The 26,660-nt window shown below is 39.5% G+C and overlaps 1 protein-coding gene across 1 annotated transcript in view; it reads right to left on the reverse strand.

Moving 5' to 3' along the window:
• cdh2 (cadherin 2, type 1, N-cadherin (neuronal)) overlaps nt 1–5,595 on the reverse strand; it is a 60,336-nt gene extending 54,741 nt beyond the window's left edge. Inside the window, exons 1-2 of the mRNA XM_030074469.1 lie at nt 5,293–5,595; nt 3,165–3,273 (exon numbers count right to left, since the gene is read on the reverse strand). Coding sequence (XP_029930329.1) covers nt 3,165–3,273; nt 5,293–5,352 — 169 coding nt within the window. The 5' untranslated portion in view covers nt 5,353–5,595. The remainder of the gene's footprint in view (nt 1–3,164; nt 3,274–5,292) is intronic.
• Between the last annotated feature and the right edge of the window lie 21,065 nt (nt 5,596–26,660).

Raw genomic sequence — 26,660 nt, forward strand, 5'->3', positions numbered from 1 at the left:
CTCCCAGTTTGTCTGTGGAGCCAGCTCATTGGACCTTCCTGAAATACTAGCTATTAAAAAAATCATTTGAACCAAGGTTAAAGCAGCCTGTAAACATATTTTTCTTTCATCACCAGAGCACACACCCCCCAAAAAAGAAATAAAACAGACGGCTTTAGGGTGGAAGAAAGAAAAATGAAAGTAGGATAGATAGTTGGGGGTAGGGATGGCAGAATAGCAGCATAAGAGTGTATTAAGCTCAATTAGGCTTTTGGGCTTTTCATTAACCCAGTTTTGGAGAGGGAAGCCTCTGCTGAATAATGCTCAGGCTGACTCACTTTACAACCCTGCTTTAAAGGCCTCATCTCAAAAAATAGCACAATGTGTGTCAGCTCTCTAAAGCCACCACAATTCCATTAGACACCCTAGGGCAAATGGCCTGCAGCCACACTATACCTAAAATGAAGTACAATTTAGTAAAATGAGTCACCTTACCAAGCAACTGAACAACCTAAGAGAAACACTGGATAAATGTTTGGGGAACTTTAGCCACATTCCACCATGTGACTGTGTGGAAATGAATAACCATGTTTGGTCTTTCCTCTGCCCTGAACAAATACTCCAATCTTTAAGGCAAGGTCATATGGGCCCCAGAGGGCAGACAATGGGAAGACTCCAAAGCCCGATGTGGTTTTGCATCTGCAAACAATGAGCGAAACCTCCCTTTAACGGATCATTGGAGAGGAGGTCTCGTAGATAAATAATTGTCCTCCCTGGCTCTCCTCTCTGCTGCTCTGGCAAGCAACTTAAAAAAAAATGCACATTAACAATTCTATTGAAAATCAATGGGGCATTCACTTGGCCAGCTAACAGTTAAGTCTGAATATGCGCCCCCGGGAATGTGATTAAATCTTACAATCAAACAACTGCGTTAACTGTGCTGGCTACAACTGTCATCATCAAATACACAGGATGTGCTTAATTTAAGGCATACAATGTCAACTGTTTGCATCTGAATGGCTTCTACTTCCGGGTTTCACACACCTCAGGATGTGTATTATCTTAATCAATAACAAAGAAGGGCCTGCAATTAGATGGACAGAGATATTCAACAGCCCACCCCCACACCTACTCATTCATATCTAGCTTGAGCAGCAATACAGCAAAAGCAATGGACTCATATGACTGTCACCCTATACACTGGACTGATAGTGTTACACTGATATTCCAAACAGATCCTGTTTCAAAGAAGAAAACCACCCGACCCTGCAGCCTGAGAGTACAAGTCTGCACACATTTAAATTAGCTGACTGGTTGTTATTGTTTTTTTTTTTGTTGTTTTTTTTTTTTTGTTTTTTGTTTTTTTACATAACAAGAGAATTTTAGTTCTGATGTAGTGTGAATGGAAACTCAGGTATGTTAAGTAAAATGACTTAAAGCAAGATTCACCCAATCCCTATGGTGGCATAAAGCATTAGCTTGCCACATGTGGTTACAGAGAAAAAAAAAACACCAGGTTCTGGTCAAAAACAATATACCAAATCAGCATGGTGAAAGCAAAGTTGAAAAACTTGGGGCAGACTCTACACACCATGGGAGCTTTGTCTTTCAAAACATGCCACAGGAACTTTTCATTAGCGAATGGAGTTTCATTAACATCATCCCACGCTGCTGAGCCCTGCTGCATTACAATGACACAGGAGTGCCTCTCTGTCAAGGAACCCTCCACAGAGCAACAACTCGCTGGGGGAGGGGAGAGGCACAGAAAAGAGGAGAGGAGGCAGTGAGGGGGGCAAACAAAAGGGAACCTGATTACCCCTGGTCACGGCTCATCCACAAGCCAACAGAGAGGGAAATCCATCACCTATAGGATCAAACAGAAGCTTGTACGCAAGGTAAGGCCCAGTGAAAGCTCTACCCACCCCTCTAAGATCCCTCTTCCCCTCTCCATCAACCTCTTCCTTTCCTCTCTCGTCATTGCTACCTCCCCCCTCCATCTCACTGACTCACACCAACGGCAGCCTGCGAGTTTTAGGCACAAACTGTGAAATCCAACGCAAGTGAGAATGTTTTCTGGTCCAAATGACCTCAAGGCTCTAACCTCTCTAATGGCACACTGGTGATATATTCCAGTTTTATTACCGTCTGTAGGCCTTAGCACCGTTTCACGGTAGCTGCATCCTCACTTTGCCAATATTAAACTCCAAAGAGGCAGTGTTGGTCATGCCTTCTGCAATGTAATGGCTTATTGCAAAAAAAATCATTATTTCGTGCTTTCTTGTTTTGCAGCAGGTTATAGGTTGGAAAAATAAAACAAATCAAAACCCACTCACTTTATTTCCTACACAAGGCCTGTTATTCTAACAAAATATTGGGTAAGGTACTTAAATTGCTGTAAGGGAGAATTATTGCCAATGAGTGGGATTAGAAGTATAAAACTACATTGCAACTGATCATGTTCCAGGATGGTTCGATAAGGAACCTTCAGGCTTGAAAACGTTCTTTTGTAGCAGAACCTAACAGATATATAGACATATACACTGGATATTGTTTAAATACTAGAAGTTTGTTGTTTCTAGTGCAGTGCAAAGGTACATTAATAATATACTATAGCAATAATCATTCCATCCACCTGCATATTGCACATAATATTCACTAGATTGTTTGATTAATTAAAATTGCGTAAAAAGGGGCATTTATGTGTTTGATTCATTTTGATTCACTGCAAAGAGAAGTGTCTCATAAAATGGACAAAGGGTGAAATTTCACTTCAGTTTTCCAACTTCTGATGACAAAGCCAGTAGTGAAAATCCATCTCAGGAAAATAGAAAATGCAGTAACAACACAAAATATACGATCTAGCATTTAAGTAACAATCTGCTTATGCTTTTTTTTTCCTCTTCTCGGAAAAGAAGGAACTAAGTAAGCAAAACTGACAGAAGCTACATAAAGTTAAACCAGATTTGAGTTGGTTTACAAGCCAAACTACATGACTTGTAATCCCACACTACCACACCGGAGCTAATTGCTTAAATATGTCAGGCTCGCTCCGATCCTCCCCTGAATGTAACACATGGAGTGAAACCCACACATACGCATGTGTGTGCCCACACATACACTCGGTAAAACGCACACAGAACAGGCATGCAAGCAAAGAACAGCACCAAGAGAATTTCCCCACTCACCGTTGAAAAGGGGCTGTCCTTTCTCTGTAATATCTGGTACCACTGCTTTGTATACATCTTCAGAGAAGCCCGGCCTGCATGGAGGGGTGCCCCTGCCCTCTGCTGTGATCTGAGGTGGTGGGGAGAAGGGGGGGGGGGGGCAAGAATGAGTCATAAATCAACCCTAAAAAATGCGCTCTAATATCTCCACAACCTCTTGGTCACGTTCTGAAGTCCCAACAGTTGTACTAAAGCATCTGTTGTTTTTATAGCAGGCACCGCAATTAGGATAATGAGGCCAAAAGGGTTAAGCATTAGCCAAAAAGCATGGCTAGGCAAGAACAAGCTCCATTTGTCTCCTGGTGGGGCCTGGGCCCAGGCTAGGGCTATAGCCAATGCTCCCAGCCGGCCCCTGTGATCACTACACAACTCTGGACAAATACTCCACTTTGAAGTACAGGAACAAGGTAATAGAAAAAGTAAAAGCCAACAGTTCCCACTTTTGTGGCAATGAACCCTTTTGTGTTTTAATGCCGGAACAACCAAACATAAAAAACAGTGTGGTGTCTTAAGAGCTCTTTTCCTTTTCAGTTTGTGAAGGAAAAAATTATGTGTTTAAAATGAGCATATTGGGGATACGCTGAGCATTACAGAAAATGAAAAAAAAAAAATATATATATAAATATATATATATATATATATATATATATATATATATATATATATATATATATATATATATATATATATTCACTGGGAATCATTGGGATTGGTGTCCAAAAAGGATGAATCAATAAAGCAAGAGATCAAAATACCTGGGCATTAGATCTCAAACCCACATATGCAACGTAACGTTTTTAATTCAGCAGTAGATAACACATAAATCTACGGTGAAGCAGATACGGACTAGATACACTGATTCAGTAGAAACATGTGGAAGTCTACTCCAACATACAGCATTGGCATTAACCTAGCTCTAAGAGCAGAGGCCCACCCCCCATTTCTTTACATGCTCCCTGAAAAGAATGAAAAAGGAGAGGAGTCCCACTGAAAAAGAGCATTGTGGGTATCCGTGCCACTTGCCATTCTGAAGTGGAATTTAAATGGAAAATGCTTAGAGAGGGAGGGGGGTGGACGGAGTTGCTTTTCAAGCACGTTACAACACAACGGCACCACAATGCACATTTCTCAACACGGTCAACATATTACAAGTGTTTATAAACTCCAGATTTCATTTATTTGAATTGCCAAATGTTTGCCCCCAAAAATTATTGCCTGTGGTAACTGCTCAGGAAACACAATTTAAACGCATTGCTCTAGGAATGGAGCACTTGTAAATTGTAACCTGTATAGCTACACAATTTAACCCAAGTACACAGCCAGGAAAACAAACCAGGGGCATTCATATAAAATAATAATAATAATAATAATAATAATAATAATAATTGTGGTGCAAAAGCCGAAACCATTCCCATCCTTAGTGCTCGACAACAACCGTCAACTCAGCATTGTTCGTTTTAGTTTTTTGTAACCTGACGTTAAACCAACATTAAGGCATTTTTTTTAGTAAGGTTAGGCTACTTTCGTGACTGTTTTAAATAGCGTTCACAATGGCACCGAGAGGAGTCGGGAGACAGGGCACACGTTGAGCAACACATAAATATTAACAAACCTAAACTACCGTTAGCTTAAATATAACCAATGACTAACGTTTCGAGGTTAACGCGGGCCTGAATCACTCAACTTAACAATAAAGCTTCACAGGAATCAACTCTTTCATTAAGCTAACGGTAAGTACGACACTGGAAAACACACACACACACACACCGCTGAATTTTAAAACATCTTTCTGGTAGTTTGTAAAACACGGCGTCTCGTGAACATACAATTAAATATCTATCACCAAAAGCCGACCAGCTGCTGCGAACACCAATTTAAATCGTGAATTTGGGTTACTCGTTATCGCAAAAGGTTGTTTTCCAAACTGCATACTAAAGCGGTTTAGCGTGTAACGTTAAAGTGCAGCTTGTTGGAAGCTAATGGCCGGACGGGCTCGTAACTCCAGCGGGCAGCAGCATCTCCACAGCACAACAAGCACCTTAACTGTCCGGTGTAACTCCGCTTTGAAACCGCTTTCAAACACCATTACCTGCAGTCCTGCCAAGACCGCCAGCAGAAGCAGACCCCTGCCCTCGTGTAATAAGTACATGGGTACACCCGTGGCTGTTTAGTTTCCCCCTCGGAATCCGTGATATAAAATATCCGTCTGGCTCAAGTCTGGTTGCGGTGAAAAGGTCCCTGTGTTACGACAAAGGAGGCGGCAGCAGCAGCAGAAGCGGCGGCGGCGGCAGCATGTAGCAGCCTCCTTCCCTATCCAGTCTGAGTCTGCACTCAGTACTGAGAGACAGCAGTGCCTGGTACTGAGGCTGCTGCTCCCTCCCATCCACTCCAACACACACTCACTCAAAGAAAAAAGGAAAAAACGGCCACTAGGCGAAAGCCGCCCATCTCACTGTCTCTCCCTACTGGTCACAGAGCCAATTCACCGCTGGGATAAAGCGGATCCCCTGTTATCCCGACAAGTTGATCATCCCAAACGAAAAGAGCACTGTAGTAATGTCCCTACCGGGGCCTTTGCAGTTTGTCTGGGGTAACCTACTCATTACAGTGACATTAACCCTCCCGATACCTTCAAATTTACTGACATTTTTTTATCAATTGGGCTCAGTTTGACACCAGTAACTTAAACCTCCAGAAAATGATTACCCACTTTTATGTTAGGAACTTGTTTTATGTTGTCGACTACGTAAATAACATTTTAAATAAAATATTACCTCCCCCATTCAACCCCCATATATGTCAAAGTTCTTGTGGGAATCATGTTTCCTCCTAAATGTCATATGAACTGGACTGGTTCTCACACTTCTACAGGTATGGTTATGTTAGGTTAGGACCTGCAAGCAGAGGGAAGTTTTTTTGTTTGTTTTTAAGATTATAAATGGTTCCTCGTTTTCATCCAAAAGAACTAGAGCAAACGTGTGTAAAATGTTGATATTTCTCATATGTTTTATAGAGCTAAAACAGCCTGGTGTGAAATTGACCCCAAGGAAACACCGATGCATACAAAATGTGTACAGGACATTGAAAACACCATCATGTTAATTTCATGTTTACCCAGTTGTCTCCATTAAATTTGGAAAAGTCATGAAATATGAAGCAAGAAATGATGTTAATCATGTATTTAGAGGCATTAAACATTGAATGGGGTCAAATTGACCCCGGAGATAATATGAGGGTCAACTTAAATGATGATATTTTAAATTGATTTTCTGTGGTATGTTTTTTTTTTTTTTTTTTTTTTTTTTTTTACTTTTTTTAAATATTTAATTTATTCTAGGACTGTAGTTCTTTGCTGTGCTTTGCGTGAATCCTTATACCAGTTTTGCACATGTGATGTTTAATATGAAGTGAAATCAGCCTAAAAAGGTCAGTAAACTCTATTCTGCAAATACAAAGGTGGATAAAATGAGTTTATGGGTTTACTCTCCACTAAATCCTAATCATAATGAGCCTATATAATCCCCAGGCCAACCAAAGATAATGTGCCTATCCTACTTTACTAGCCTATACATCCAATTCTAATCTAATAACTCCTTTTATGACTAAATACACTACAGGGTTGTTAAGTTCTAGGTTACTTCTACACTTTGTGCTAATATTTCCACACTTGAAGTTCAGCTTTATGTCACCATTTGTGATTTGCTTGTTTAGCTTCACTCAGGCCTGCCTTTCTATCCTGCACACACTTGATTTATATGCGACTGTCAAACAGAAATATTGAGCAAAGTGAGCTAAATCATGACAAGAGCCATTACTGGGTGTGAATATCCAACAAATTATCTAAACCTCTTCCTAATGTATACTGTAGGTTAGGTTAACAGCCACTGTCAGTCTTTAGTGTGGCAGCATCATTCATCAGTATTTTGACAGATTATTTATTATTCAGTAGTGTAAGAAACTGGCAGTGTGTATGTATATTTCAATATTTATTCAATTTTCTTTATATTCTTATCAGCTACAGACTCCTTCAGGAAAATGCTATCTGTTTTGGGTTTCAGTTCAGGTTGAGTTTGTCTGCCTGTCCTGCAGAAAGTGGCTCTATTGATCATTAGACGACAGACTTTGATCACATTGGCTTTAGATAATTGTTTACTATAAATTTGATCAGAAGGATTATTAATTGTCATTTGATTGGCATTCATTGCATGCTTCTTTATTTTCACAATGAAAGTCTCTCTCTCTCTCTCTCTCTCTCTCTCTCTCTCTCTCTCTCTCTCTCTCTCTCTCTCTCTCTCTCTCTAATAAGCCTATTCTGTTTCACAAATGTCCCACTCAGTGTGGAATTTAAAATTTTGCATTCTATTCATTCATCTTCACTTAAGCCTAGAATCCCTAAGTAAAGCCTTTTTTCATGTTCTCCTAAAATATGCAATGAATAATTCCCTTACATTATCTACTCATGTGATACAGCCTGATGAAGGTTAAATTACCTCAGTTGTGCTGTTGACACCTAATTAACTATCAAGAGATAGCTCTATGGAATAGATCTAATCTGTGGCACAGGGATATTTCAGTTTGGTTACACTAGGAAATATTTCCTCCTTCTCCAAACAATAAACAAGGGCTGACTTTTGGTTCACCTCCTCCTGGGTAATCTGATGTTTTCCAAGTTATTGGTGTCTTGAGGTGCAAGAGAGTATGCGATGAGTACAATGCTGCTCCCCTCCTCCTACAAATCAAACCATCCGCTCCAGAGAGTCTGTTGTAATCCTGAACAAACAAGAGCCACTACCACATTTGACGTAGTGTTCAGCGTACACAGGAAGAGAGAGGGATAAATATTTTTTGAAAGTGCTCACTCATGTGACACATAAAAATTCTGAAATGCTATGAGTGACTGTCATTTGACAGTCACTCATAGCATTAATAGCACATTGGCATGATACTAATGTTATCGATTTGCATATGTAAACATACATGTTGTGTAATATGTAAAGACCAAATCATTAATTAAAATGAATCCAGCCCCTCAGACTGGTATTAGGTAGCCTATTGCTTACATAATGAAATCTATCCATGACTATTTATACTCAGTTTATCTCACAGCAGTGATGAAAAATAACATGAGAGCTAACTAGAGTTTTGTCTTTAAAGGGAAACAGATTCACCATGCAGTTTTTTCATGTCATTTGTTGTGACAAAACTGGGCGAGAGATCAAGCTGAGTGACCTGTTGATAATTCATATTGCATTCTCTACAAATTGGTAAGTTTTACGTAATCTAATCTAATTGAGAGTGGGATCAAAATGCTCCATCTCTTTGATTAATGCAGAAGCTGTTATCTTTCATCAGTACTCATCTATGCAGGGAGGGGAGGAGGCGTTAGAGGGAATCCAATTAGGACTTGGTGCATTCAATCAAACAATATCATGTTTCATATTTGATAAAACCATTCTGAGCCCTTGAGAACTATGTGTGCAGCAAATTCCTCAGGCCTGCGTAATGTGAAATTGGAATGGTTTAAAACATGTAGTCAAAAGAGAAATTCAACATGCAGGGTTTTGATGGAGTGTCCCGATCAAGGTCGCTGTGTGGTGTATGGTCAATATATTGTCAGAGCTGCAGTGTCAGTGCAGAAACATAATGTTTTCCCAGCATGTGTGAGGTTGCCATATGATGCATGTTGACTGCCATGCTGACACTGCGGTTGAGTCTTATAAGTGCAGGTGTCCGAGGGCTGGTGGCCCAGTGGAGTCTTTGAATCCACACCTTTTACTGCGCACAATTGGATGCAGAGCGGAGCATTGCTGCATGGTGGCCTTGATGGCACTGGAAGAAAAATGGACGAGGTCAGCAGCACTTTCACATCCACGGCACTTCTTCATGCTGACTTTGTGTTGATACAGGGATATCATGCACACCCACACACTGGACTGCATAGCTCAGTCATTTCTATTGAAGGCAGAACATAAATGACAACATGCTGCAACACAGCTCTGCATAGATTCTCTTGTGAATTTGCCAAACTGCTATTATTAACTGTCACAGAGATAGATTCAGTATTTTAAAATGCCACTGAGCCTCAGCATTCAATCAGTCAGAAAGAATGTCTTCTCTTTTGGTATGAACACACATATTTTGACCCCTCTCAACAGTTGGCTAATTACCTTGTTAGCCATTGGCAATTCCATGCATGTCAAAGGTTGCACTAGAACAAATTAGTGAGTGGAAAGGAGCAACCCAGCCTTCAAAGCCATTATCAATTCCAATCAAGCTTCATTGTTATGCATTCAATAAAGAATCTCCAAGGGCCACAGTAATGCTCTGATTATTCTGCTCTTGTGCCAAATCGGCTCATTCAATCTTTTATGCCATTTGAACAATGGAGCCAAATAGAGTTGTGAGTATTCATTTATATGCACCCATGTGTTTTTGTGTCCCTGTACAGTTTGAGCATGAATATGTCTTGTCTGGTATTTTTTTAAGCTATATCACCACCATAAGGAAATGCATATGGGTGAGACAAACATATTGTAATCATTACTTTATGAAAGCTCATTCATTACTTTAAGAAAAACGATTCTTGTAACCTGATGGTCTGACTCGGTCGTTGTGTGTGAATCTATGCAGGAACATTTCAGCTGAATGTTCTCATTGTAATTCCTTGTGAAAAAGCATTGTCGACAAATAAAGGAAAGATGTTGCTCTGCTGGCTCTGGCAGTCCCCTCTCGTCTTCCATCCTCACACAAGTGAATGTCTGCCCCAATTTAGGGATTGTACTTGTAGCTGGGGGCCACATCTGCTTGCTGTGTGCTGGCGTGGCACAGAGATCTAATAGCGATTGATTGGGTGATTAAAGCAAATTGTGTTGAACTCCAGAGCAACCCAAGGAGAGAGGCAAGCATTTTTAGTGATGCAATAACCGTGTGGCTATTGATTTTGAATGGCACATGTGCCACTGAAGAATCTTGTGTCTCAATTATAGCTGGCTCGCTAGTTGTTATGTATTTTCAAACAGGCCATATCCTATAACTTTGTGTGATAGTTATTTTGCTGTCGCTTTGTTCACGTTTGCATAGCAAAATTATTTAGAAAAACTATATATGTATGAGGGACGAAAAATGACAAAACAATAAATAAATGAATAAATAAATAAATACGCATATAAATATATAAATGCATAAATAATTAAATTAATAAATATTTCTACATTTATTTATTTATTTATTTCAGTTTTTATTCATGCATTTATTTATTTATTTGTGCATTTATACATTTATGCATGTATTTATTTATTTATTTTTACATTTATTTATTTATTTATTTATTCATTTCTACATTTATTTATTCATTTATTTATTTATATATTTATTTTTACATTTATTTATTTATACTTTTATTTATTTCTACATTTATTCATTTATTTATTCCTTCTTTTATTTCTACATTTATTTATTTATTTCTACATGTATTTATTTATTTCTACATTTATTTATTTATTCCTACATTTATTTCTGTATTTCTACATTTCCACATTTATTTATTTCTGTATTTCTGTGTCGTATGTTAATCAGGTGGGCGGTTCTTACATTAGTCTTAAGCACGATTGGTTTGTGGGTGTGATCCTATCCACTGCTACTGCCTGGACTGGCAGTAGCAGTGGATAGCAGTGGACTAGCTAGCTACTAGGGCATTAACAACGCCAGACTTTTCCATGTCGTCGACGTTACGTCGACCCGTCAACACCGGGAGATTTTTGGGGGGCTAGTGGGGCTCTAACCGGAGGGAGGGAGGGGTTGTAGTGGAGCACCGACCGGGCGACCGGGGGGGTGAGGAGGCTGCAGTGGAGCGCCGACCGTGTGTGTAGTCGGACTACTGGAAGTAGTCGGTGGGTGCATGATTTACCACATCATTTGCCAGTGACCTTAAATCACTGACGATGGCTCTCAAAACGCTTTCCATTGCGTTTTACACAGTAGCTAGTAGGGCATTAATGTAAACATCGACCCGTCGAAAGTCGAAGAAACACCCACACACCCACACACACGGTCGGCGCTCCACTGCAGCCTCCTCACCCCCCGGTCGCCCGGTCGGCGCTCCACTACAACCCCTCCCTCCCTCCGGTTAGAGCCCCGCTAGCCCCCCAAAAATCTCCCGGTGTTGACGGGTCGACGTAACGTCGACGACGGGGAAAAGTCTGGCGTTGTTAATGCCCTAGTAGCTAGCTAGTCCACTGCTATCCACTGCTACCATGACTGCTACTGCCAGTCCAGGCAGCAGCAGTGGATAGGATCACACCCACAAACCAATCGTGCTTAAGACTAATGTAAGAACCGCCCACCTTATTAACATACGACACAGAAATACAGAAATAAATAAATGTGGAAATGTAGAAATACAGAAATAAATGTAGGAATAAATAAATAAATGTAGAAATAAATAAATAAATGTAGAAATAAATAAATACATGTAGAAATAAATAAATACATGTAGAAATAAAAGAAGGAATAAATAAATGAATAAATGTAGAAATAAATAAAAGTATAAATAAATAAATGTAAAAATAAATATATAAATAAATAAATGAATAAATAAATGTAGAAATGAATAAATAAATAAATAAATAAATGTAAAAATAAATAAATAAATACATGCATAAATGTATAAATACACAAATAAATAAATAAATGCATGAATAAAAACTGAAATAAATAAATAAATAAATGTAGAAATATTTATTAATTTAATTATTTATGCATTTATATATTTATATGCGTATTTATTTATTTATTCATTTATTTATTGTTTTGTCATTTTTCGTCCCTCATATATATGCAGCATGAATTTGTTAAATCAAATACGGAATGTTATGGTTTATTCTACTGGACTGAGTTATTCAGTTGCGGTCCAAAAATATATGGACTATGCAGGCTATGCCAGAAGAACGTCATTCGTTCTTTTTTGTGTGGAAACGCTCGCTACACAGATTGCTATGACTCAGTGCTCCAGAGCAGAAGATGAGGAGTGGAAAGCATTTGAACAAGTTTCTGTGTCTCTCCCCTTCAGCACTGAATGAGAAAATAATAAATGGCTGTGCTGTTGTTGTCTGAGGTGAAATGAGAGGGTTTTTAATGGCTTGATCTTCTGTACATTACAGGTCAACTGGTTGACTGCACACACACTCGTACACACACTTGCATGCACATAGGCAGGCACATACACACAACTGCATATTTTAGAATGGTTTAAAGTAGCACTTTTTTCGTCTTTTTATATCATTGACAGTGTTTTAGTTAATAAACAGCGACATTCCACATCATTTGCTCCGCACTAACTTCAGCAAAAATGTGAGCCATGCACTAAAGCAAAATGTGCATGGCAAAGAATAACCTATAAAAAAAAAAAAAAAAAATCACCACAGTGATTTGATGACAAGCCTGTCTCATCCCAGGCACAGTGTTATTTTCAAAGTGATGGATTACTTGAGTTTTTGGTTTTTTGTTTGTTTGTTTTTTCACTCTCCCACTGGTGTTCTCAATAGTTCTCTCAGAGGTAAACAAAGTTGACCAAATCATCATCATCATCACTCCCTGTGTGCGATATTCTCACCATATCATTCAAACATATACTCCTATGGAGCTCGTCGCAACCTGAGTGCCTCTCTGCTATCTTTGATATTTGCAGCTTGAAATCTATTTCCTCTTATCACTATTGATCTGCAAGAAGACAAGCTGTCTGGCCATGACAGCCTGGTCTGTCTGATTTAGGGCTGGACCATCAGCCTGTCTGAACACAGAGGCCTGGATGGATTTATATGAACGCTGCCACCGATGATGATGCACCAGTCTGCCTGTCTCTCTCTTTACTTTGGACTTTCCTATCAAGAGCTTAATTTTGGAGGCAGTCAGGGAATGAGGCACATTTTTGTAATCACAGAGGTAATGAGATTAGTTTTTATTTTATTTGTTTTGTTTTGTTTTTTTAATTTTGCCTTAATGTTTTCACATTTATTAACTTGCTTTCATGGAAATAACACACAAACCTGATTACAAGTCCATGTGATAATAATTTCAAAGGGCTTAACAAAGTAGCAAAGGACTGACTTCCTCTGAGTTTGCAAGATTGTATAAAGAGCGAGAAGGTGTTCACTGCAGCGATAAACTTCATGATGAACAAATTCAATAAAAGACAACTACATCACCTTATTACTGCATTGCTGCACTTAATGCACTACTGATGTTTTTAATCAGTGATATATTATGAGAGCAGACAGTACTGTTGATTTAACGCTCAATATATATTAATGAGATTAAAAATATGATGCTAATAACCAGAAATTGCTGTAGTACCTAATGCCCTTGCCTTTGTGTACTACTAGTATCTGTTACTAGTATCAATTTTCCTTATTGTCAACATAAGCAGGATTATTATCTGGTGCATAATGCCATTCTCAATAGCTCATTAACAGCCAGCAGGTTATCATATGCATGAGATACTGTCTTTTTTTGTTTTGCTTTGTTTTTTATCAATTCAGAAAAAAAAACAAAAAAAAAAAAAACTCTGCATCTTTCAGCTGGATCACATATGTGCTAAACAGAAAAACAACACTACCAAAGAAATTATCTTCATACCATAAGCTGCATGTGAAGTGAAATGTTGCTGTTTGTGGTGATGCAGTCTGCCTCACACCCAGAAATAGACTTTCCAGCCTTAAAATTCATGAGAGCACCACTGCTGGCTTGTCCTCAGGCTCAGTAATTAGTAAAGCAAGGTCCTAGATATCCAGAAACATGATATATGTGATTACCACCAAAAAATTAAAAGATTCTGTGTACGCAGTATTTTGTTTTCTTTGAAGTTGTTAGTCTTATTTCTGTGGTACTAATGGTTTGTTTAGCACAGACAAAGGTTTTAACTAATAAAGTTAAAGCAGACCAGACGGGGTTTAGACAACTTAGAAGGGCATATGCGGCCAAAGCAGCAGATGTTAGTGTCAGGCTGCTTGAAGCGAAGGGTGCCTCATTTGGCTCGCTCAGGAGGTGATCATGAGACATATTGCCTTTACTCTCGTCCTCCACATGGACACATGACTGCATTCTTTATCCTTTGGGGAGTTCTACAAGATTGTAGTATCAGAGGGTCAGTAGGAGTCGGTAAAAGTCTGAATTCAATAGTGTCTGGTTACAGTTTTTCATAGGTTTCCAACTGATTGTTTTGAAAACTCCAAATCCTTATCTTTTGACTATGATGTCAGATGCTCTTTACAGTCCGCAGAGTTTGATTTTGTAAAAGTTAAGCAGAATGATGCATAGTTTTGACACACAACCCACACAGCTCCCACACACAGAGCATTACAGCTCCACGTTATGCTTTGCCACTCCACCCACAGGACATGAGCGAATCTGTCTCTGAATATGGTAATCTCAATATAGTTTATATCACAGCTTCTGCTGTTATTCACATATATACAGTGATATCTTGATTTTGCATCGCTGACTCGCTTTCATTGCACTGGGTTCCAGAATATGCCAGGTTTGATTCACTCGCAGGTATTTTCACAAAAAGTTGCTCAGGAGGAAAAGCTTTGAGATCAGTTGTAGCCTCAGTCTGTGCTTTTTTAGCCACTCCAATTCCTCTCTCACCTTGGCTTTTCTTGGTGTCTAATTGGGTTTCATCGATTTATCCTCCATGATGCTGGCTTGGCCAAGTCTCTGCTGACCCTGCAGAAAAACATCAGCCAGGCCGTCTAACAGCACTCTTCCTGCTCCACTCCCGCAACATTCCCTATACAATGAGCTGTGAATGATTGTGTCAGAGAGCTGGAACTGAGTCAAGCTGCTGCTCCAGTAGCCCTCAGAACAGAGCCATAGATTAGCGTCTCACTGAAACAACAAAAGGCTCTAGGGGTGGTGGTTGTACCCCTGTTCAGGGACTCTTGTCGGACTGAAGAGGGAGAGAGCAAGGGGGCCAATTGGCTGGTGTCATGAGGCCTGAGGACACAGCCGCTCATCTGTGCCTGAGCAACCATGTGTCACCTTGAGCTCTCTGGAGGAGGTGTCCGGACACAAACCTGCTGGGCCAGACGGGGCGTGAAGAAGGAGGGAGGACAAAGAGAGAGAGAGGAAGCAGAGCTAGCTTTCCAGCTTTCCAATGTGACAACTGTGACTCAGTGACTGAGAGAAAGCTAGGCAATAACCTGAAGGAGATCCAAGCTGAGAGTGGAAGATAAAAGAGAAAACCCTCACCTTTTCGATTTTGCATACAGCAATAGAGGGGATAAGGAAAAAAGGATATAATATAGACAGAGCTTTGATACCAACTGTGTCCTCGTTTCCTCCTCTCCACTCCTGTCCCGGCTCTGCCATGCATTATAAACGGCTGATTATGACAGTGACAGCTCCTCAGGTGTGCAGTATGCTAGATTTGTTATTAAGCTCACAGGCATTGCTATCCCTCCCTCTTACCACCTGCACACACACACTCACGCATGCATGCACACACGCATGCACACGCTCACCCACACCCACATGCACGTACACACTGCTCACAGCTGCTGTGTCAGCGGGACTCTGGGGCCAGAGAAAGGATATTACATGAATCAGCTTCATACAACTGGTGTGCGCATAGTGCTATGATCCAGAAGCACTATTAAAGTCATGCATGTACCGCTTGATTAATATTGATGTTTGAATGGCTTTAGATTTGTTTAATTTTTAAAATATTGTTAAATTTTAGTGGATAAGATGGTCAAATATGCATTTTTGCATATTGCCTATCTAGAAGCCTGCTAAACATCAGAGCTTGCAATGATAAATCTTTCATCCATAGGAACCGTAATTTCAAATCACAGGGGACGTCACGTGATTATACACTCAACTATGACTTCAGAAGCAGAATGATCTCAAATCAACCTTCTGCTTTTAAGCTAATCTGCGAATATGGGCTCTCATGATAATGGCTACAGCGGTGCATGCCAGATTCATCACATGTGAAGGTTATGTTTGAGATCAGCTGCAATGGCTAAAGGCAAATTCCACCCTGAAACATTTCAACCCTCTTAAAAGCAGTCATTGTAAATGTACCTTACATTTCTTGGCCCATTATGTTGCGTGGAGCCATATGTTTCTTGTTCCTGTGGACAACTACCCAATTGTGGATGATGTGATGTCACATGGAGATATTTCCAATGCAGTTGCAATGGACTTTGACAGCATAAGATTTTCAGCTGTCTAAAACATCAGTGGTAAATATAAGGTTTCAAAGCGTGAAGGCATCTATCTGAAAGTCCCATTTTGCATGAATATTCAACAGTCAAACACTGAGAAATTTATCAAGGAAGAAGCATTTCCTCTGCTGACAGTACCATCAATAGACAAAGATGCAATACAGCCAGAAGACGTGTGTTTTATGTAAGGGGTGTAGCCATGATCATACAAATGCCCACATGTTCAAGAACTAGTTTGCCCACTGGAAATATTTATATGCCCATACACCCACTGTTAGGGCAGGCCATTAATATTTTTCTTTAGCTTTACGGGATTCAAATTACAGATATCTGTAATTTATTTATGGCTAGTCAAAATACTAATTTACGGTATCTCTAAACACATTCAGACTTGTCAAAACGCTAATTTAAAATATCTTTAATTACATTTTGACTGGTTAGATTGAAATTGCTTTTGCCAAGATACCTATAATTTAGTCTGACTATCTGCAATATGAACAGCAGATATATTCATTTAAATATTAAACAGGCAAGGCTCAAATTTGAGATATCTAGACATTAAAGGCCTTAACAGACGGTACACAGCAAGGTCTTTGCGTTCCATGCCATTCACATTGTGCTCTGCGTGTAGGCACAGAGTCTTCCCTGCTCCTGAGGAAGCGCGACACAAAATTCGCAATCATTTAGCGGATGTCGCCATAAAATAACCTCCACTGATTGGATAGCCACTGGCCTATCACTAACCCACGCAAAGATTTCACATGCTCGAGCTTTTATGGCAGCCCCACTCCAATTCAAAGTGAATGGCACATTTGTGATGCTGTGTACCATCTGTCAAGGCTTCAATTCTGACAAGTCATATTCAAATTAAAGATGTCTTAAATTGATTAAAGTTTTTAAAATTTTCTTTGTTTTGATATTTGAAACAGAGACATGAGTAGTCAAATTACAATACTGATATCTTAAACTGGAACTATGAACTGAAGCAGAGTGGAGTTCTACAGTCAAACGATCTTTTAAAATCTCTACAAAAGTTAGAGAAATTTAGGAAGGATTTTACATACCATAATGTGGAGTGACCTATTATTCTCATTGTGATTAGTCCAAATGCGTTTGAAGATACAGGATACTGAATTATGATTCAGTCTCCTCAAAATGCAACTGTAGATTTCTGAAAGTCATTCTTACACCAGCCGTTACAGCATGCACACATGATTGACAGTTTGCATTTCTTTGTAGTTCCTCAAGTGTGTGGGAGATAATAAATATACAATTCGCTGTAGATTTCTACAACAGTTCCCTGGCAAAGGTCTTATTTGCTACAAATTCCCTGAAGATAAGCCCTCACCCTTTGAATAACAATAAAAATAGAATTACAGAAATCTTTAATTATTGTTCTTACTAGTCAGCTTGTAATTGCAGATAGCTTGACTTATGATTCTGACTAGTCACATATAATGACTCACCAAAATGTGTTTTTGGACATCTGCAGTGTGTATTCACAGCCATTCAAATTCAACTATTTACACTTGACTGAAAAAGGCAAGTTCTCTGGAGGCAGCTGAATTTCATACAGTAAAACTTGGGAAATCTCTAAATGAAGTAGAATTTGACAAGGCAGGGAAAATGGGAAAACCGAAAATGTAAATTCCAAAGCAATCACAGGATAACCCCTGGAATCTATTAAGCACTGCAGACTGACAATATGTAGCAGTGAAACATTATCTGAGGGTGGACTTTTCCTTTAAGACTCAGCTGGTTGTCAGGGCTGCTTTGGCCTCTCCTCGCTTGTGTGTGAATATAACACTGAGCATCTGCTGCTTCGGCTCTCGTCATCCTGCTCTCTCTTCCCTTTAGCGCTTACAGTATTTTTAGGATAGAGGGGGATTGGCTGAGTACTGAAATGAAAGAGCAAAGATGGAAGGAAAAATGCTGTGTAAAACAATCAGGGTGAGCGGTATTAATTTCAGGGCATGTTTAACAAAAAAGCCACACACAAAAAACCCCCCGAAAAAAACTAAGATTCCTGAGGTGTTGATTTTGAAAAGTCTCCTTGCATGGCGTTTCTTGTAGTGCCAGTGTTGTTTCTGCAAGGCCCGTGGCTCAGCTCTCTAATTTGCTCCAGCTTTGGCTCCACTCTACCATGTAAATGCAATCAAGTTGCTGACAAAGTATTTCTGTTGGCAGAGCTGCCGTCTGCCTTCTCCATTAAAAAAAATAAAGAAATAAATAAAGTAAAGCGGGAAAATGATCTAAAAATAGAAACATTAATCACTTTGCCAGGCCTCACTGTGGGAAGCAGTAACTTACAGAGGGTTACGGCTTCACCTTTTAAAAGCCACATTGATTTCATTGAGCAGTTGGTTATTTTTGCGTTCCTTCATATGTCATGAATATTTTTAACCTAATCTAACCTGGCAGGGTTAATTTTGTGAGGCCCAGTATACAGTAAGACAGATTGCTGACCTTTTGACATACAGATTCATAGTCAACTTTTAATTAGGTTCCATGTTCAGTTCATTACTTTGCTTTTCTAATGCAGGCAGATTGCAAAAGGGAGATATATTAGATGTGATCTAACCTGAGAAGGTTAACAGAGCATTGCCCCCTCTACATTAAGACAGATTACCCAGCGCTGCACATGAAAAGGTTATATCAACCTTCAATTAATGCCTTTCCAACTTTATTTATTCATGCCTTACTTTGTGTTTCTCACACAGAGTACAGAGCAGTTGATGATAGTGGAGTGATGGTTAGGTAAAGAGCCCAAATGTTAATGCCCTTGGACCTAATTTAGTCTGTTTCCTTCAGAGTCAAAAATTACCTCTCATAAATACATCATTAGGCCCTCATTTCAGGTCTGCCTTGGGGGCCACATTGGACAGACATCACCGTGATGTGAGGTTGCTGCTACAAGGTTTTAGCTGAATGGGTCAGTAATACCTGCACAAGGAATCATTGATGGAGTGGGACATCATTTGTACGATTTAAGGGATCTTAATTACCCTTTTCAATAATTTAAGTCTTGCATAAACAACTGTATCAAGCCACTGCACTGGGGAGGTTCATACAAGCAAGGTAATGCTTTGTGCTTTTTCACATTCCTCAGAAAACGTAGTCTAAAACATGCTGCAGACATTTATAAACTTTAACTTTTAAGTCCTATCTAGCTCTGTTTTAGCCCTGACATCTAATGTAATTTAAACCTTGTTTAATCTATGTAAAACTGTCCAGTGGCAAGATATCATTTGGAATTTTGGATATTGTAATATAATGATTTATAATGATTTTAAAGGCTTCATTACAGTAAATGGATACAATTGTGTGAACGTATTACCTGTTCTATTACTTGCCTCCACCTTCTTGGTCATCATATACTTATTACTAATGATTGTTTATCAAAAATGTATAGTGTATAAGTATTTTATGAACACACCAATAGCCCGCCCGACAACATCATCACAGTATTGATACTAAGGTATTTGGTCAAAGATGTGATATTTTATACTGTCCATCTTGCACAGCCAGCCTTGTGTGGAAGGATTTCTCTTTGAAGTGTGCAAAGAAAATAGTGAAGGATCTATGTTCCAAAATGAAAATTTTAATCAGAGAGGAAAGTAAAACACGTAGAGGAAATGTAGGCATTATGTAAGGATGTGGCCAGCTGTTAGTCAGAGCCATGGGCACTCTGGCTTACTCAACAGCAATGAACCTTGGGGACACTGTTTGAGCATCTGTTGGTGGGAATGCCAGGCCTCAGACCTCTTAAAATAAGACTGAAATGGATACTGACAGAGAAGCTCTTATGAATGTCATGGATTCCTGACTGCAATGACAAATTGTATAGTAGGTAGAGTTTAGGATTCTGGTGACAAAGTGTCATCTCGCATTAGCCTGGCAAAGATAGGCGGATCAGGCTAAAGAAGGTGACAGTGAGGTGGAGAGAGACAGCCGGCAGACGAGACTGTTCACTCTGATGGGCCTCTGCTGTTCAAGCATTGGGAGGAAGAGCCAGCATATCCAAACCATTTTTTAGGTTTCACACCATTCAGTCGGAACCAGCTGGAAGAAGGTTCTCCATCTGCGCGATCTCCCATTCCAGCGCTGGCATTTTTTAGTGTCTTTAGATTGACAAGCTCAAACACAAATACAACTGAGAACACATCTGTTTATTTTGATATTCACAACCACGCGATTTGAACTAACCTAGTGTGTCTCCATGTTACACAGCAACAATAGGATCAAAGCTATAAGCTCCTCTGCTTATCAGACCTCAGTCATCCACAGTATGAACTTGGAACAAGCCTCTGACATTCATTCTCCCCCCTGGCATCTACTTGTCACATTGGATATCATGCAATGTGTTGGTAGGGTGGAGCAGGACGCTGAGTTTTACCTCCTCAAGTTACCAGTATTTTATTGGAGCCAAATGATTTACATCAAAGACATGTTAATGCTGATGCTTTATCCCCCCTAAAATACTTTGCAAGCCCTTTTTTATGATTTCCTGTTGAAGTGCAGTGATGAGTGGATGCCTTAGTCAGACAGGCAAAGCAGAACAGCAACTTTGTGACTCCCTGTCATCATTGGGGGCCTGCCAAAGCTCTGAGCCAACCAGCTGGACAGCTTTATTGTCCTTTACCAACCTTCACTGAGAATTGTGATAAAATAAGCCAAAAAACATGGCTGAAGATTTGCAACATGTCCATATCTATTGCCAAAACACATTCCCCCCAGTGTGTGCTATTCTGCTGTTATGCATCAGAGTTAATATGTCTCATGCGCTTCTAAAATGCATCAGACATTTGAGATGTGTTCCATCATGAGCGTTCACATCAGCGCTGGTGCTGGAAAAAAAAAAAGAAAAGAATAGTCTTAATTGGATGCTGGAAATTGTCCCTTGCAATATTACAATGTTAATTCGATTTATATCCCCTCTGAAAGATTTGAGAGGACAATCCAACATGTGACTGTCTTCCTGCATGCAAAATAGGAAAAATGTGTTATCTGATAATGGCTAATTAGATTTCATATGTGAATACTGACATGTTTAACAGACTTATCCTACCAGTGTCCTTCATGGACCATCTTCATATTTATGATCACCATTAATCCTGCCAGCAGAGACGTCTTGCTCTGTGTGTATTGGCACAGAGCCACTCAATAATTACAAAAATAATTTCATGTCTTGGTAGATCTGTTGATGTTAAGCGTTAGCGCAGACACTCTTTTCAAGTCTGAATTCATTTTTTCAGTTGCGGACCCGGGTCTTTGTAAAATGGCTGAGGCAGGCTTAAGTAATGTATTAGCAAATATGCAGTGGCATTAAAATGGATAAATGCTGTGCAGTCAGAAAGACAAAGGCCAGTCCCTGCAGCATATACACTTGTATGTATGCATATATGTAACCTTTATTTATACAGAGAAAAGACCTTGAGAGCGATCTCATTTCCAAGGTCACCCCGATTAAAGTACTTATAAAAACAATCATTATATTAAAAAAACAATAAAGCACCTAACAATATATAAAAATATTGAATAATAAAAAATATGAAAAAAAATATAAAACAAAAAAGCACCAACAACAATGTCAAATTAAAAATGCATATATTCGCACTGCACTCATTCAGCTGAGATTTAAAATGACCGTAAGGGATTACCTTGTCCAGTTTCAACGTCTGCTTAATGTTCCGCTTATATGGAGCATAATATTTAAAAGCAAGCTTCCCATTATCAATTCTTACATGATAATTGTTAAAAACCAGATAGCCTTGGGATCTAGTACAGTGCGAAGATGATCTACAATTTCAAAGACATGTCAGATACCCAGGGAGATCACCAAGAAGCGCTTCGTAAATAAATAAAATGCAGCGCCGCTTTCTTCTCATTGCCAATGAATGACATCCAACTTTCTCATACAAAATACAGGGATGTGTTCTCAAGCTATCCCCAGTTATGAATCTAGGAGTGGAACGGTAGACTGCATCGAGAGGTTTAAGAGCTGGTTTAACAGAGTGTTTGCTCTGGTTTTATGCTATGGAACTTTTTTGAGATCGACATTATTAATATCAGTGTTAGTGACAATGTCAAATTTTTATTTGCTCACGCCTGAAATGCATATACACCAGTCATACTCTGTATCATCTAGCGGAGGGGTGTCAGGATGAGCCAAACTGACAAATTAGTCATCAGCAGTGTTGATTTGTGAGAATCTCTGGATCTCTTGACCCACACCAAATGTACACACCCCCTGTTAAAGGTACACTATCCAAAAGGGTTGATTGACGTTAAGACTGTTGATGGCTGTGTGCACAATGCTCTCATCGCCAACCAGACTCACTGACAGGTCAACGTGGTGTCATGACTCATCAAATACAGCCAGCCACTTGGGCTGGAGCCCTTGGCGTCAGACACTGAGAGCAGCCTTGGGCGTGTGAAATTGACGCACAGATACAAGGACTGTGTGGACTCTATCAGGTTTAGTCAGGAGGTGTGATTATGAATCCGGCCAGGGTTGTCAGCAAGATACGCCTGCGTTGTTATGGTTGGCTGAGGGCTTATATCAAAAGTTTTACTGTAGCTTGAACATCATATTTTAAAAATGCCTCCCTGAGTAAACCTGATAGAGTTCACACAGTCCATGTCCCTGGGTATCAAATTCTGATGCCCAAGACTACTTTCGGCGTCTAACCTCTGACGCCTACAGCTCCTGCCAAGTGGCTGTATCTGACAAGTCGGAAGTGTGAACAGCCTGGATAGATTACAGTACACGCCTATGCCGCGTTCATGCACACATCCTATGGTTCAGACTTGGTTCCAACTTCCAGGTTTGTGAAGTGAGACGTAAAAATCGAATCGTGTTCATATGATTTGGATGGAAATATGTGATTAGTTTAGCAAGCAAATGAAAGGCTACCTTTCGACAGCAAGCGTAGCCTGTGACTGGTTTACAATAAGCAACTGTTAAAGAAAGCTGTACAAATAATTTGCTAAAGTGATGTTTAAGTAATGTATGACTCATGATGTTTTAATGCATGAGTTGTTTCAGGATGTATAATGAATTCCTGCCACTCACCATGAACAAATGATCAAGTCACTATGACTTTATGTGTCTAGTTCACACCCAATAGTATGAATGTTCCTCATCAGTCATGTTAATTAATGTTAATTTACAGTTATTTCATACATTAATTGATATGCAACCAAAAGAGCTGGATTCCTCTTACATAAAAGTTTATATCTAGCCCATGCATTTGCTCAGTCTCTCTGAAGAAAAAAAAAAAAAAGCTTCATATTTCTATGAGAATGGACCGAGTGGTGTTTTTGACACATTTACAACATAGTGGGTGGAACATGAGTTGTTGTTTGTGTTTTTAATTGTGTTTGTGTTGCTGAAAGCAGTGGAGTGTAGCACCATACAGGGAAAAAGCTACTAAAACCAAAATTATCTAGCAGGTACCAACTGATAAATGAAGTAGGTTTCCACATTTTGTCTAAACCAGATGATTGTATCTCTGTTGTTATAAATGTGGCTGATATGAAGATGCTGATAGATTGTGTTAATGATTCTGTCCAGTCAGAGCATGCTAGGGTCTGTGCTTGTTTTGTTTTGCCCCTACCTGCTGCTCTGGTAAATGGGATGTCACTAATGCTGGCACACCAACAAATTGAGCGGTGAATCTGCATACTGTTGTTGCAGCTTACATCATTGCATTCAGTAATCACCCCTGATTTACTAATGGACCTCTATTAGAGCGTCTCCCCATGTTTGTGCAAGGCAAATTATGTGTGGTTGTGAAATGGAGACATTATGAAAGTCTAAGTCAAAGGCACACACCGGCTTTGCTGAATCAAGTTAACTTTTTGTTTATCTGATGCAAAAGCGGCTTAGTGTAGTCCATGTGGTCTACACTCCAGGTTATCAAAAAGAAAGAAATAATGTTGGCTGAGTATGTTTGTTCAACCTCTACTGGGTGAAACTCACTTACCAGCTGAAGTCTGTCAGCACGACCTGGTGAATCATGTCATGCCACAAACAGAGAAATGGGGTGGCCTGTTCTTTCACCTCCCTTGGTCTGTTTCAGCCCATGGGGCTGCCTGAAGATACAATGCTAAATATGAATCCTGAGTAGGGAGGGATGCCTATAGCATAATTCAAATATGCTTTCAAGGTCATGAAAAGGCATTTCAGGCAAGAGCTAATCTCATGCTAAGCCATATTGACTTTACTGCACTGCAGACCTCTCGGAGACTACTTCTCTCTGTACTTTCAGTGGGCCAACATACAGTACAATATTAGTTAGGATTGGACTTAACAAGCTACACTAACAATATTCTCCATTCTCTTTTGTCTGGAATGAGAACTTGAAGACCTTTCAGTCTTCACTGCGGTTGAAAAGTGGAATAAAATTGTAAAAGTACTGATAAGACCATTCCTTGGTAATATATGTTTATACTGTGCTGTAGTTGCTGTGTTCATAAGCTCCAGATTCCAATGTAAGATATTAATCACACTTTGCACTTTCCTTCCCAGAAATGGTAGAACCCCTGTGCCTAATGAAACAAACAAGTCTGAAGTAATCTCAGTCAGATACGCTGAATAAATATTACACACACTCACCCTCTTTCCCCTGACTTTTGTTTCAGGTTTCACTTAAGCTCCAGCTGAAACTACTTTAGTGACATATGAGATTTCACCATGGTGCTGGCAACCCCTCAGTTTCACTGTATGCCAACACCCTGAGATATCTCAAAAGGTCTGGCCCTGGGTGCCTTTTACCATGACGCCTTGGACACCAGGAAGGAGAGTTGGACCTGAGTACCGGCAGTGACGCATACTCCCTTATTTGGCACTGCTCCCACTAACAGTCACATGTTTTAGGTCAGTCTGATGGCAGTGGGGGAGTACAAGCCAAATAAACAGGCTGTCAAGTTACACTTAGAGTTGGGTATCATGTAATGACATAGTGAGTGCCTAATATAACCAAGAATAAAAGCCTCAAAAAGCACAATAGAGTTAAAAAAAAAAAAAAAAAAAAAAAAAAGTTGCACCACTAGAGATGATCATAGTTGTCAAATCAGCAGAAGGCATTAAAAATAGTGTACAAAAATGCTCAACAATGGTCTGGGTATTTAATCAATATAAAGGTAACAATTACTACAACACACTTAGACATGTCAAAAAAGCTTGTTTTACTTTTTAGCAATTACACACACAAAAATCCAGGTGTAACATGCCGGGAAAAAAATGGAAGTAATCTTGAGAAGTACCATAGAGAGAGGAAATTCCCTCCTGATGGCCAGGCAGAAATGCAAAAGGTGCCGACCCAGTTACAAACAATACAGTCAAAATACAAAAGAAAACACACTAGCAGACAACATAAAGACAACAAAAGCAGCAGGGGGGCTCGACAGAGACAATATTAATGTCAGGCTCTAAATGTTTTCCATTTAGCTCATCTGAACATGTCTCAATTCTCACACATGTCATTCTTCTCTTTTAACTCAAAGACAACAAAACAGCTATAGAGGGCGTTCTGAGCGAATCAGTGGGCTACTCTGCGTGATCCTTGCTTGTAATTGCTACGTTGCAATTGAGATTATCGCCTCCCATTTCTTTGAGTAAAAATCATATTTAAAATGTTGTTTTCCTAAGGAGTGGTTACTGTGGTTGATATGACATCATAGTAGCTGGGAACAGATTAAACATCAAATGAATAGATTGGCCACCCCTGGAGATAAGAGATATTCACTCCCATTGTTTATTGGATATAATGAGCATATACAGCTTATTCAAAGGCGCAGCAAAGCATTTTTCTGATGCCTAAATTTAGTTGAGCATGGTTACCATCAAAGCCGTTCTGACAGGGAAAACAAACACAGTAGGCTGATGGGAGAAAAAGGACTTGTTAAAAAGAGAAACAAAGTATCTTTTGGTGTCAAACTGTCGCTGAACACTACTGATAAAGGTGCAACAAAAAATATGTTCTCCAGCTGAAATGTTGTGGATACAAGTGCTGATGTCAAAGGCAATGACAGGAGGGATCTAGAGGGAGCTATCATGAAAAGGGTGTTGTTGTATACCTGACGTGGTAAATCTCTTCACCTAATAAATGATGTGATTTAATTTCCTAAATGACGGAGCTCGGTATTCAAACAAGACTTGTGTATTTGGAGAAAAAATGCCTACACAGTCTCCCCAAATATCTCATATTAGAGTATAAAGTTTGTT

This window comes from Myripristis murdjan, chromosome 17, assembly GCF_902150065.1.
Source record: "Myripristis murdjan chromosome 17, fMyrMur1.1, whole genome shotgun sequence".
Taxonomy (NCBI): Eukaryota; Metazoa; Chordata; class Actinopteri; order Holocentriformes; family Holocentridae; genus Myripristis; species Myripristis murdjan.